The 13,342-nt window shown below is 44.3% G+C and overlaps 1 protein-coding gene across 5 annotated transcripts in view; it reads right to left on the bottom strand.

Moving 5' to 3' along the window:
• Nucleotides 1-13,342, bottom strand: part of LOC144158259 (uncharacterized) — a 55,010-nt gene that overhangs the window by 38,374 nt on the left and 3,294 nt on the right. For 4 of the 5 annotated variants that reach the window (XM_077689010.1, XM_077689011.1, XM_077689012.1 and 1 more), the window contains 3 exons: nucleotides 11,375-11,526; nucleotides 9,379-9,441; nucleotides 4,529-4,579 (listed from right to left, as the gene is read on the bottom strand). In XM_077689010.1, the coding sequence (XP_077545136.1) occupies nucleotides 4,529-4,579; nucleotides 9,379-9,441; nucleotides 11,375-11,453 (193 nt within the window). In that variant the 5' untranslated portion in view covers nucleotides 11,454-11,526. The remainder of the gene's footprint in view (nucleotides 1-4,528; nucleotides 4,580-9,378; nucleotides 9,442-11,374; nucleotides 11,527-13,342) is intronic. The other variant, XM_077689013.1, reaches the window with a different exon arrangement.

Here is a 13,342-nt window from a genome sequence, read left to right on the forward strand (position 1 = left end):
CAGTACATTGATCAAAATGAACCGAGAAGAGAGTGTTGCAACCATTGACACACCGCGCGATAGCGCCCCTCATCTCAGCCCATGCTAATCGGCAGTAGCTCGGGACTTTGTGTTTGCACACCTACTTGACGTATAAATGATTGAATAGTGCTATCGCGAGCGGCTGCTCCCAAATTACTTAGCCTCCAATCAGTGCTTTTGATTTGCAAAATGAGCGGGAGTGTTTTGTGCGGCAGTTGTTAGGGTTGGTGTCTTATTTCAATTATGTGATAGAGTTGCAGCTGTAAAGCTTAAAATGAGGGATAAACACGTTTAAACGATGTCAAAAATTTGTTATAATTTTATTGCAAGGCATATACAACACAAAAATTCTTTGCATTTTTAACGCCATTCATGAACCCCGGCGGCAGTTTTGTACACATGCAAATACGTCACAATATGGCGTATGTTGTGGATGAGACTGATGAGCACGGTCGTCCTATTCAGTTGTATTAGCGTGCAACCGCCGTGTTTTGTTTCTTTGCAATACGGCACATCGTGTTTATTAGCAGTGCGTCACCTGTGGGAAACGCAAGAACTTCTGCATCGGCACATGTTCAAAGCTTTGATATCTTCGCACAACACAAAGTGACAAGTGTGCAGGTTTGACTGGTCGTACTAAGACGTAGGTATCTTTCCTTTCCCAATGAAACTGTGACGTCTGGTGCCGCATGCTGCCCGATGCTTTTTAACATTGTAGATTAAAAAAAAACGAGGTCAACGAGCTGCGCTTTTATTAGTGCAAGCCACGTTTCAACGCTGTTCAAGTGAAGCACATGTGCGTGCGGGAGCCGGTGTTGGCTGGCACCTCGTAGACGTTGTGAAATCTCCCCCCCCTACCCGAGACTTAATTCCGTGCAGTGCGCCTCGCAGCTATTGTGCTCGCGATACTGGCTGCCGCCGTCACGATCGTCTGCCTCGCGGCCCGAAGACGGCCCTCGTATATGCATGCCGTCCTCGTGAAGCTCGGCAGCCAAGTCAGGCGCCATGAAATTGCCGTACTCGCTCGCCTACGCCTACTAGTCTTTGTGTTGTTTGTTGCATTCGTATTGCTACTAATTATTAATGGTTTGATGGCTATGCAACTTCTTAAATTAGTGCCATACAAAACAATATGTATCATTACTTTGGTGGGTGTCTTAACTCTGAAGGTAAGGAGTACGCAAGACATTCAACAGCCGCGTGGGATACTTTTGTTCTGTTCTATAAAACCGATCAACGAGCATTCAGGTTTCTGCAGTTTTTGAGTGACCGTGTGACCACGTCGTCTTGGAAACTCGCTGATTGATTGTAATGTGGCCGAATGGATGCGATAGGCCAACATCCATTGCGTCCAAGAAAGGATAGAATTCCAGCTGGATATAGAGGTGATTTTAGCTATACAAACAATGTCTAGCTGAAAATAACACTGGAGAGTAGAATTTATCAGTATGAAATCAAATAATTCCTGCTTGTAATCATGTTTGTCCTGCAAGAAAAGACCAATTTTGTAGCTACATGTGCAGCTAGAAATTTCAGCAATCCAGCTTGTGTTGCAAACGGTTCTATCAACAATACAGCGCCACTACTTCAGCTAGAAAAATTCTAGTTTAGATACTTCTAGACCAATGGACTTTCTGGTTCTATAATCGAGCTAGAAATAGGATTATTTTCATCTGTGTACAGACACATTGGTGTACTATTTACACCCGTGAGGCATTAAATGCACTTGCTTTGAACTTCTTACCTTTTACAAAACTAAAAAGCAGCTTAGCCCTGAAAGAATGGCTAATGCATTGGTAAGCAGCAGCTTTTTTTTTGCATGCAAACATGTCCCTGATTATGCTTTCCTTTTTCTTTTTTTAGGAACAGTGACCCACTGAGCAACAAGAACCAGAGCATTCATGAAGGACATTATGGATACAACCTTTACGATGATTAGAAGGAAATGCATTAACAGCGGGACAAACTGTGTGCCATTTCTTTCTGTTTGCCCTGTCGTTAGTGCATTCCTCCTAATCATGCGAGACCAACTAGCCCTTAGATTGCTTTGATCTTGTGCAACAGAAAATTCAGGACCTGCGAGAAGGCAAGAAGTACAAGTTGGAATTTCTGGTTGGGTGCCTAAAATAAATTGTGTAAACATGTAAGCAAAACTGATTTTCTTCACACCGAATTCCAGCAGTGCCACTATCAAGTGGTCCCACTTTCCAAGTGGTCCCACTCACCATGCGGTCCCATTTTAAAGTGGGACCACTTTGAAGTGGTCCCACTTGCTTGGGCTACGCCAGTGCCCTCTATGCTTAGGCTGCCAAAGCTTTTTTTCTGCGCGTCTTTGATCACGGTGCTGCTGCCCTAGGTTGTGCTCGTTGATAACCACATTAATATTTTGTTCGTACATCATTATGTGACTCTTGAAAGCAGCATGAGCGTTCCAAGGGAAAGAAAAATGTTCCTTTTTCTGAAGAAATGTCGGTGAAACTGACGACCACCGAAGTGATGGATGCCATCGACGTTCTGCGGAGACATGCAGGCACACGTGAATGTTTAAGAGCAAGCCTTGTTAGCGCTATCAGCATACCAGCGTCACGTAAGGCCTACCCTGGTCAAGAAATGACAAGCACTGCTTACAGACTTCTTCACACGGGTAGAACATCGAGTTCTAGTGGCAATAAATTGCTCTCTTTGAACGTGGTCATCTTCGTTTCACCCGTGTTCATTAGACAGCTGTGATGCCGAGAAATCGGTTTCTTTAGGGCTCAGTGGGCACAAAAGTATTTGCTTAATCGAATTTGGCCTGAAGATATTTAATGTAAGCTTTCCGCTTTAGCGGGAGCATGTAAGCGCTGTCCACACAGTGAAGCAATCCGCGTGTACTCCGCTCAACTCACAATCATGGCTTTATCTAGAGTGTCGTGGTTGAATCATGCGCCCATACTGCAGAGCCTCTTTACATGAAACAAGTCTTTCGAAAGTTTCGTAGCAGCCTTTCGCTGTTGGCCCGCCGCACCCCTCAACGCCGCACCTAAGCCTACCACTGAACGCACGAAAAGAGGCGTAACTTCAAACCAGCACCTCGCCGGGGTGAAGTTCACGGGGCATGGACGTGGGTTCAATTGACTAACAGTGGCGTTTAGTAGTGTCCAAAATGAACCTAGTTGCTATCATATTAACGTAGTCTGCCATCATATTAAATGATGCATTGCGGAAAAGCACCGGTTTTAAGATGACACACGAACTACCGCTGGCTATCCGAATTCCATTGCCTAAGAGTTGAAGCCCTTAATTCACACAATTTTCGTGGCCAGTTTTAGTACAAATTTCACTTTAAGTGGTAGGTAACTACATAGCAGTTGTTTCTGGGCGATAGGCAAGGTTTTGAAACCTCAATAACTGGTTCAATGAACTTAAAAATCGAAACCTCGATTTTACGAAATTCTCGATTTAACGAAATTTGCGCCCCCAAGTACGACTTCGTTATATCGAGGTTTAACTGTATGACTACGACACAACCCAGGACGATGACTGAACACCTGCTTTCCTCGCCCTCTCAATCCAAGGTTTTCTTTCACCACGCTCTCTCCCCCCGTCTGCTCTCTGCTTATCATTGTCTTTCAAAGCGGCATTGGCGACATTGTCCCTCCACTACTTTCCTTGCTAGGGCGCCTGCCGCAAAGCAGGAGACACACATAGATTGGCACCGCCGTTTTGGGTCACTCGCTGGCCGCAGCGAATTATGGCAAGACCGCGCTAAAATTTTCGCTGCAACACGGTTCACTCACGAAGTTTGAGTCATTGTATTTTTTTCGCACTTTGACCCAATAGTGATGGCACGGGACCGTTCAGAGGGTGTCTCCACCCTGTGCAAAAGTCCATTTTTTTTCATCTCCACCTTGTACTATACTTCATTCTGCTTAGCCTTGGGAGTTTCACACTCGCTTCTTCCCCTCTCAATTTGCTCGCCTACGCGCGTGCAAGGCGCGGGGCTGGCGGGATAGCTTGGACGCTGTAGAGGGGAGGGGGGCACAACATAGGCATTTCTTTTTAAACTTGAGACTTTCGATAAAGTTTTGTGAATTAGGCAAGAACGCACTAAAAATACGTGTTTAAATGAGTTCTTAGCCCACCTGTCATGTGAGACCGTCTAATAGGTCAGCATTTACCTGCACCCCGGTCGTACGACACCCCGCTCATACGCCGCTTCCTCGCGGTCCCTTGAAAGTCCTATTATCGGGGTTCCACTGTACAAATTTGTTCAAACTTCATTTATGCAGTAGCCTATTGTATTTCTAACCCATTGTAGTTGTAGTTCCTATTTAAACATAGCAAGACTTTTATTAAAGAGAAATTACTGGCCCATGGGAAATACTTAATAGCCGATTCAAATCCACGCCATTTTTTGTGAGACAAAGCTCGTACCTAAACCTCATTTCTGGTAGTGGTGCACAAGGCCACAAGAATGCTGCAATATGTGAATACTTTATGAGCAGGCAGCCTGAACAAAACTCACCAGTTTCCAAAAAGTCCACTGGAAACTCTTCGCACGATTCTCTGCATGTTCCTGCATATGGGGTCAAAAGTATGTTTTCACTGCTGTCACTTCAAGGTCAAGCACGCTACATAGACACCATCGTCGGTTATCATGAGCATGAGGTGCGGTAAAGTATATGTTGTTAAGAAATTATGAGTAACAGGTGAGGCATCCCAGATTGCCCAGACTACCCAGACTATCAAGACTGTGATCTAGGTTCCCCTTGATCAAAAACAGGAAAGGGGAATGGTTGTGTGGATACTAAATTTCCAGTTCAAAGAAAATTTGAAGCAAAAAGAGATTTTTTAGTGTTTCCGAACTGAATATTAAACAAGTAGTTGCCGTTCCAAAATCTTGGCCGCACAGTGGTATGCAAAATATTTGTTGGATGTGGGTAAGTGGACTGATTACTCAGAATGTGCACATTTACTGTATTTACTCGAACATATGTGCCCTTGACTCTAACGTGCACCTGATTTTTGCAACTACAAAATAGAAAAGTGCAAAACGTGCCCACTGTCCAGCTTCTTAGCACTTTCCATCGCCCCTCTTGCACATGTAAAACATGTAAATTGGAGTGTGACGCAAGTACAGGGCCAAGTGGGCCGCAAAAAAGGATGGAATGGGAGGGACAGTGACGAAATGACACTGACAAAAAGACAATGACAGGAATGACAGTGACAAACGGAGCAACAGACAGTTAATGTCACTGCTCAAGTGAGCAACGTGAGCACTGAGATGTTTAAAATGTCAAACAAGATTGGCATGGCCTGCAAAGTGCATAAAAAAGGGTGTCCTGGGGTGCTGTGACAAGTATGTGGCGCCCCCCGACCCTATTCTTCATTGGCCGCTAAGTTCAGTGGCCTCACCAGGCTCGGTAGACAACAATGTGTGTGGCTGGGGAATAAACACCGCCGAGCACAGCAGCTCGCGGCCAATCACCATCACCACCAGCACGCTGTAGGTCGTCACTTGGCTCTCACAGGTTCACGATTGTGGGCCAAATCGTGACACTGGCGACGAGGATAGTATGTACTGAGAAAGCCAGTACAAGGTGTGCCCATTGGGCCAAGCTTCATGCTCGGGAGGAAGAGAAAATACACACTCTTGCATTCATAAAGATTCACCAGCAAATATTTTTTTCCAAATCAATATTCCGAATCTTTTTGAGTGGTATATGTGATGGTGTAGCCTGAACAGTAGGGAAATGAAGTGAACCTGCGTCTCCACATCTAAATGCCCAAAACATAGAACCAACTGGAATTATGATTATCTCAGTTTATCGTCTACAGGTAATTTTTCAGCGTTGAAAAGTGATGTCAGCATTACCATTATCCAACATTTCCTATTTGGGAGTTTCTACAAATTTTTTTCTGTGCAGAAAAGGGAACATAAAGGCAATGTTGTACGGATCTTTTTTTTCCTAGACTCCAGTTTAATTTAGACAGCCCATGAATACTTCATGTTCAACAAAATCTTAACACAAGTGCTTTCGTTTTCAATGTCTATCTGAAAAACTACCGCCATGGCCAGGATCAAACCCGTATCCATGGGTTTGGCTTAGCGACTAGCCGCCAGGTGGGTGCCAAAAAGCTTTGCAAAACAAAATCGCACAGCAACAGATGGTAAAGTCCAGCAGGCCTGCAGAAAGTCATAAACCAGCACGTGGCAAGATTTTACCTTTATTAACTAGCGAAAAATGGTCGCCTATGTGTGATGAGACGGCATTATGGACATCCACAGTGGAATCCTAGTGATACATCTCCTGGACTTACGATGACCCGCTTCTTACAATGGATCACCGTGGCCCTGGCAGACTCCCCATAAAAACAATGCATTATGATATGATGCTCGGGTGCACGTGGTCCGCTTCATGCAACGGGCCCTCGCGCGGATAAACCAGCGCTTTCCCTATATTTTACACCGCTTATCCGCATTGTCCTGACCTTTTTTTTCTTAAACCCCGTTTGGCGCTGCTTGATGTGCAAAGGCCCGCAGGCGGGCCAGACCACTTACTGAACAGACGCAAACAAGCAGGCGGGTACTCGTGAGTGAGAGTTAACCTGCGACGGCCCCAAGTGGAAAGCCCCCAAGAAGTCGAAGTTCAGGTGGCAGGTAAATCGTGAATTTGAAGCTTCTGTTGAGCCGCCGATGATCGCGAAAACACATTACGATGCAACCCCACGGTGATGACCGAACAGCCGCTTTTCCTGCCCGCTCGATCCAAGTTTCTTCCTTTCACGCTTTTTCCCCGTATATCTCTGCTCTCTGCTTATCAGTGCCTTTCAAAGCCGCATGTTTGCTAGAGTGCCTCGATTCACGCGGGTGGAGCAAAATACAAAAGGTGATGGGTGGAGACATGTACCCGTAGGCACAGCTATTTTGGGTCACTCGCTGGCCGCCGCAGCTAGTCACTGTAGCAAGGCCACGCTATAATTTTCGCCACAATACAGCTTACTCACGAAGGCTGAATTGCCTTATCTATTTCGTGTTGTTGGGTCTTGTGGGAAACGAAAACAGGTATGTGTTCAGCACAATGATTCAATAGCGACAGCACGGGACCGTTCAAAGGGTGTCTTCACCATGTACAACAATGCCGCTTTTTGTTTATCTCCACCTTCTACTACAGTTGAACCTCGATATAATGAACCTCGATTTAACGAAGTTCATGATATAACGAATTTTTTTAAAGTTTTCTATCAAAATTTTGCTAAATGCATGTATTTTTATCTTGATTTTACGAAGTAATTTCGTGTGGCATTTCCGATTTAATGAAGTCACGGCAAGAAAAGAAGAACAAAATTCCAGTCGAGGCACGTTTTATTTTGCCTCCCAGAGCCTACATTGAAAACATTCAGTGCTTGCATTAACTCTTAAATGGCTAAAATGAAAGAAAAGCGATGGAATCTGTGGTTGACAAAAATTAAAAGCGATGAAAGAAGCTGCTCAAACCGCTAGCGATCATAGACGGTTGAATAGTGCAGGCACCATTTTGACGTCTCTATCGTTGCCTCTGCCAGCACCCTCTATGCTTAGGCTGCTGAAGCCTACTTCAAGCTTTTTTTCTACGCGTCCTTCCTCACGGTGCTGCTGCCTTAGGTTGTGCTCGCTGATAACCACATTATTATTTTGTTCGTGCATCATTAGGTGAGTCCTGTAAGCAGCGTGAGCACTAGGAAAAGTGTTCCGAACAAGAGCCTGAGGAAGTGTTGGTGAAACCGACGGTAGGCCACCGAAGTGATGGATACCATCGACGTTCTGCGGAGGCACGCAGGCGCACGTGAATGTTTACGAGCAAGTCTTGTTAGCGCTGTCAGCATACGACGTCAAGAAACGCCAAGCACTGCTTACAGAATTCTTCACTATGGCTTAAACATCGAGTGCTGGTGGCAATAAATTGCTCACTTTGAACGTGGTCATCTTCATTTCACCCCTGTTCATTCGACAGCTGCAATGCGGGGAAATCGGTTTCTTTAGGGCTCAGTGGGCATAAAAGTAATTGCTTAATCGAATTTGCCGGAAGATATTTAACGTAAGCTTTCCGCTTTAGCGGGAGCACGTAAGCGCTGCTACACATGGTCCGCGTGTACTCCACTCGACTCACAATCATAGCTATCTCTAGTGTCGTGGTTGCATCACGCGCCCATACTGCAGTTTTTGTACATGAAAAAAGTATTTCGAAAGTTTCATCTCAACGCCGCGCCTAAGCTTACCACTGAACGCACGAAAAGAGGTGTAACTTCGAACCAGCACCTCACAGGGGTGAAGCTCACGGGGCATGGATGCGGGTTCAATTGACTAACAGCGGCGTTTAGTAGTGACCGAAATAAAAAAACAAAAAGTGGAAACCTAGTCTGCTATCATATTCAATGAGGCATTGCCGAAAAAAAGCATCGGTTTTAAGACGACACATGAACTACCACCGGCTATCCGAATTCCATTGCCTAAGAGTTGAAGCTCTTAATTCACACAATTTTCGCGGCCAGTTTTAGTCCAAATTACGCTTTAGGTGGAGATAGCAGTTGTTTCTGGGCGATGGGCAAGGTTTTGAAACCTCAATAACTGGTTAAATGAACTTTCAAATCGAAACCTCGATTTAACGAAATTTCCACCCCCACGTACGACTTCGTTATATCGAGGTTTAACTGTATCATTCGTTTCACTTGGCCTTGGAAGTTTCACACTCGCCTTTTCCCTTCTTATATCGGCCTTATATCGCATAGTGCGCAGCGCTTGGCCGGCGGGCTAGCTGTACACCATAGAGAGGAGGGGGGGCACAACATAGGTGTTGCTTTTTGTTACTTGGGATTTTTGCTAAAGGTTCACGAATCACATGAGAACACGCTAAATATAGTAGTTTATATAAGTTCTTAGCCCCCTTGTCGCGTGAGACAATCTACTGGGCTAGCAATTACAGGCAGCCCAGTCGTACGACACCCCGGTCAAATGACGCTTTCGTGCAGTCACTTGAAAGTCGTATTATCAGGGTTCAACTATAACTAAACTTGGAACATCAAGAATCCCCACATGCTAAAATCGCCAGTACCATTTTTTTATAGCGTACATTGGAAACACAGCCTTTGCAAAACCATCCACTGCACCGCTGGCATGTGCGGTGGCAAACACCTTTTACCATATCGCATATTAAAAGTGGCAAGCTGGGCTTACACAAAAAAAAACCTTCGTGACTTTAGACCATCAAAATATAAAAATGTATACACTACCCAAAAATTGCTTCAAATGCATGTTACACATTTCCTTCAATATGTTCACTGCCCCATACAGCAATGCATGTACCAACAAAACAACAAAAATTATGGTAGCCCAACCTGAAAATTCCTCTTCTGTTTGGCAGCTTGCACTGATGGGGAATATCAGAGCACACTGTGTACCTGCGAAGAACATTGATAGTAAAGCCGCAACTCTTCTAGTACACATTGTGCCTGCTCAGTGACAGAAAATCCACCGTTCACTTTGGTCGCACCCTAGTCTCCGTTTCTCCTGTAGTGACGAGGGTGAGTTCAAAGTTTGCCTTCACAGTTGGCAACAATGGTGCAAGACGATTGTCAAGGCTCTCCACAAACGTAAAGGGATTAAACATTGTAGAAAAGGAGTGGTGGAAACAAGCAGAGAAAGGCCACTCCTGATTAATTATTTAAAAGCGACCAAGTAAGTGGGTAAAACAATTCCAGATACTGACAGTAGCTGTTTAATAAAGAGCTGGTTTTTCTGACCTTTCCCGTGTGTTTGCTGCCAAAAAAGTTTTAACAAAATTGAAGTGTCAGGGAAGATCTGAAAATGTAAAGGATGTGGGCAAACTGCGTGCTGTTATTCCATATCTTCTCGCCATTTTACATAGAATAAAAAAGACAGCGGGCAAGTTTCATGTTGATGTGGAATTCTCGGCGAACAATAAATTAGACAGGCTTATACCCAGAATTGACAACAAGCTGTCTAGAAAAGGTGATGCATGAAGAAAGGGTTGTGGTGTGAAACACCAGACTCAGTTAGTTGATTGCCAATGCAATGTCATGTACTGCATTCCTTTGAAATGGAAAAGGATGTACACTGGGAAGACGGTGGGTCAATGAGCACTTGCGTGAGCATTTAAACACCCTCAAGGGCCTCACATTTATCATCCCACTGCAAAGTTGCAGCTGCCATCCACTGCTTCACTGTACCACTGTTTTGATAACCCATAAAGACAGCAGAACAAAAAGGATAGCTGAAGCCTTTTTTTTATTAAAAAAACTGATGATTGTATTAGTTGCCCGTCCATATCTCTACTGGATTGTGAAGTGGCTTATCTAGACAAATCCTTAGTGTGTGGCTGTTATGTGCGTACATGATGTTACGTTATGATTGTTAAGGGCTCACTAGCTCTTATATAATTTTCACTGAGTAATAAACATTTCAGTTGCTAGTCAGCGCCGTGCTTTCTTCTCTGTCCTGGTTTATACGTGCTGTTTCACCACTATGTTAACTCTAAGCTCTACATTTGGGCCGCCCAATATTGAGCATCACCTTGAACTGAAGCTTGAAGTCCAGTTAGCGCCCGAGCCTGGGCTTGGTGCTAATAGCGTTGTTACACTATTTTCATATATATCAAGTAAGTGTGAGATGGCAACATTTTGTACTACATGCATAGAGCAGCGGCGATGAAGAAATAAAAAGAAAAAAGAGAGTCGGTGGGTGCACACCCCTGTACAAAATATTGGTAACAGAATGCAGTGACTAAATGGACTCGTAAATGAAAAAAAAGGGGGTTGAGGGGAGAGCTCTATGCTTTTGATATGTTTTAAACTAAGTTAAATCCACATTTAGCAGCTGCACTGAAATTAAAAACTTAGCTGAGCCTCCTTGTTTCTCACTTACTGACTCTTATACAGCAGGAGAAGAAGCAACTGGCTCTTGTAGCACTGAAAACCTCGACGATATGTAGATTTTATTGTGAAACAACTGTAGTAAACCAAAAAAATCTACCGTTCGGCAGGAACATTCCAGTGAACGTCGCTTAGTAATTCTGCGGTGCCATGCTAAATCATCAGGCTTTAATGCTGGCTTATGAATCCCGAAATTTGCGGACTTTGCAAATCTTTGCAGACTTTTTCAAGCAGGAAGATGCCTTCGCGTAGCAGACGACGCTGATGTTCACCTCAGTTCAAAGCAGCAGTACACGTCAGCATGGCCATTAAAAAACCTGGGAACCCCACAGTGAATGAGCTGCTCCAACGGGTTTAGGGGTGATAGAGCTGGCACAGTCGGTTATAAAGGAGGCTATAGCAAGGCAAACAGCCCAACAGTTAGACAGAAAAGGGACACTACCTGTGGCACTAGTGGTAATGATCGCCTGTGTCATTCGGCTGCAGAATGCATCCCTGCTGCAAACTCCATCCGTAGACATTGCAATGGCACAGCTCTTTGGCACCGACGATGATGCACATGGAATACTTGCTGTTTGCTCGATGTAGCGTCTTCTGGAAGCGTAAAACACAGCCATTAGTGAGAGAGTGCACACAAACTACACATTAGAAGTACCTACAATATGCCTATTGCCAGATTTACTTTGCCGCAGAAAATGGCACCCGCAAAATTTAGGAAACCAGGTAGTTTCAGGTCACAAAAAAAGACAGACACAGAAGTCAAGGTTAAGCGCTGATCTTTGTCTTCTACATATATAAAATACCAACTAGCCTACACCCAAGCCCTTCTTGAGTAGGTCTGCTGTGATGAGAATCGAAGTCAGAGCCCCCAGATTGGAAAGCAAGCAAATATCCTTAGCGCTATGGCACTTCAATGGCTAAAGCAGGCTAAAGGTAGACCTAGTGAATGCACTGTGCCTTTCGGCACTTGGAAACATTTGTGAAGAGATATTTACTGAGGCATGCATAGGAACCTTGAATGTGCTAATGCCAGGATTGCAATTAGGCAACTAGCATCAAACAAAAAGCAATGCAAATATGGTTTTGTGCCAGCCCTTCAGGCCTTCAAAATTGTCACCGAGTAATCACAGCTTTATGTATGAGTTTGACACTGCGCAGCATGTCGTGGGGCTTAACGTTATAACCAACTATCCTTAACCTGAAATTTAAGACTGAGAAAGGTGATTGGCCTATAATCTCAGTCGAAGAAATGTAGAGAAGAAAATGACGTAAAGGGAGTAAGGTGATAATGATTATGGTGGGTGTCGGTTCTGTGTAAGGCCCCACATTACATATTTTGCTCTAGTGTTGTCAACCGGCACCCACGCTTTTACGTACACCAAGTTTGACACTGTGACCACCTCATCAGGATCAATATTACGGCTGCTTATAACTACTTATAAGACGAAGGATGGCGATGGGCCAAGCTCAGTCATAGTAACACGGACAAGAAAAGAATCAAAGAGGATCAAAGAGGATCAAAGAACCAAGCTTCGCACTCTAGAATGGCTCTAATTTGTGTGAGTCAGATCAGCTGCACGCGCAGCGGCGCAGCTGATCTGACTCACACAATTCACTGAGCTTTGACAGTACCTAAAATACCAGCCCATCCATTCAGCATTCAGACATCACTGCCTTCGTATCCACTCCATCATCAGGAGTGCTCAGGTGTCCGCTTGATTCTTCATACCTAACGCTACTCAAATGATGGAAATAATTTTTGCTCAGATGTTTGCTAACCAGCGCGGGATCTTTTGTAGCTCAGAATTTGACTTCATTTAGATATAAGGACATCTTAGCTGACTAGTTTTAAAATTACAACAAAGGTGTTTTTTCAGCAATTTAAATGCCGTATTTAACATAAAACTGTGCACCAGCATTTTTATACCTTAAATGTGCATTCCTGTAGCTTTTTTCTAGTCAGAGAACACTGGCTATACCACTTGTGAAAAACTTTTCCTCTGTGCAAAGCCAACCAGAGCCATGGAAACAGCAGCCTGCATGCTGAATAAAAGAATAAGAATGCTCAGTCAACAAGATAGAGGGTACATATTTCTTGCTGGCAGAACTGTTCCTGGCATTTAACTCCACTGCCTGAAATGGCTACCTATGGTTGCTGCTGTATGTGCTGTGTGCTTGTAGTGGTGTTGGTGTAGGCATGAGTGAAGCAGGTCCGCGAGTTGATCTGGCAGTGGAATGCCAGTGGAAGCTCCAGTTAAATAGAAAAATTTAGCGTTATTTCACATTGAACATGAAAGTATGGGTATTGGAGAAATCCGGGATTGGTTAAGCCATTTGGAACTGCGTGCAAAAGGAAAAAAAATAAGAAAATTGGCCGCACATCTGCTCACTACGCTGCAAAGTCGAAAGA

This window comes from Haemaphysalis longicornis, unplaced genomic scaffold (assembly GCF_048455015.1).
Source record: "Haemaphysalis longicornis isolate Haplotype H1 unplaced genomic scaffold, Haemaphysalis longicornis Haplotype H1 scaffold_10, whole genome shotgun sequence".
NCBI classification, from domain to species: Eukaryota; Metazoa; Arthropoda; class Arachnida; order Ixodida; family Ixodidae; genus Haemaphysalis; species Haemaphysalis longicornis.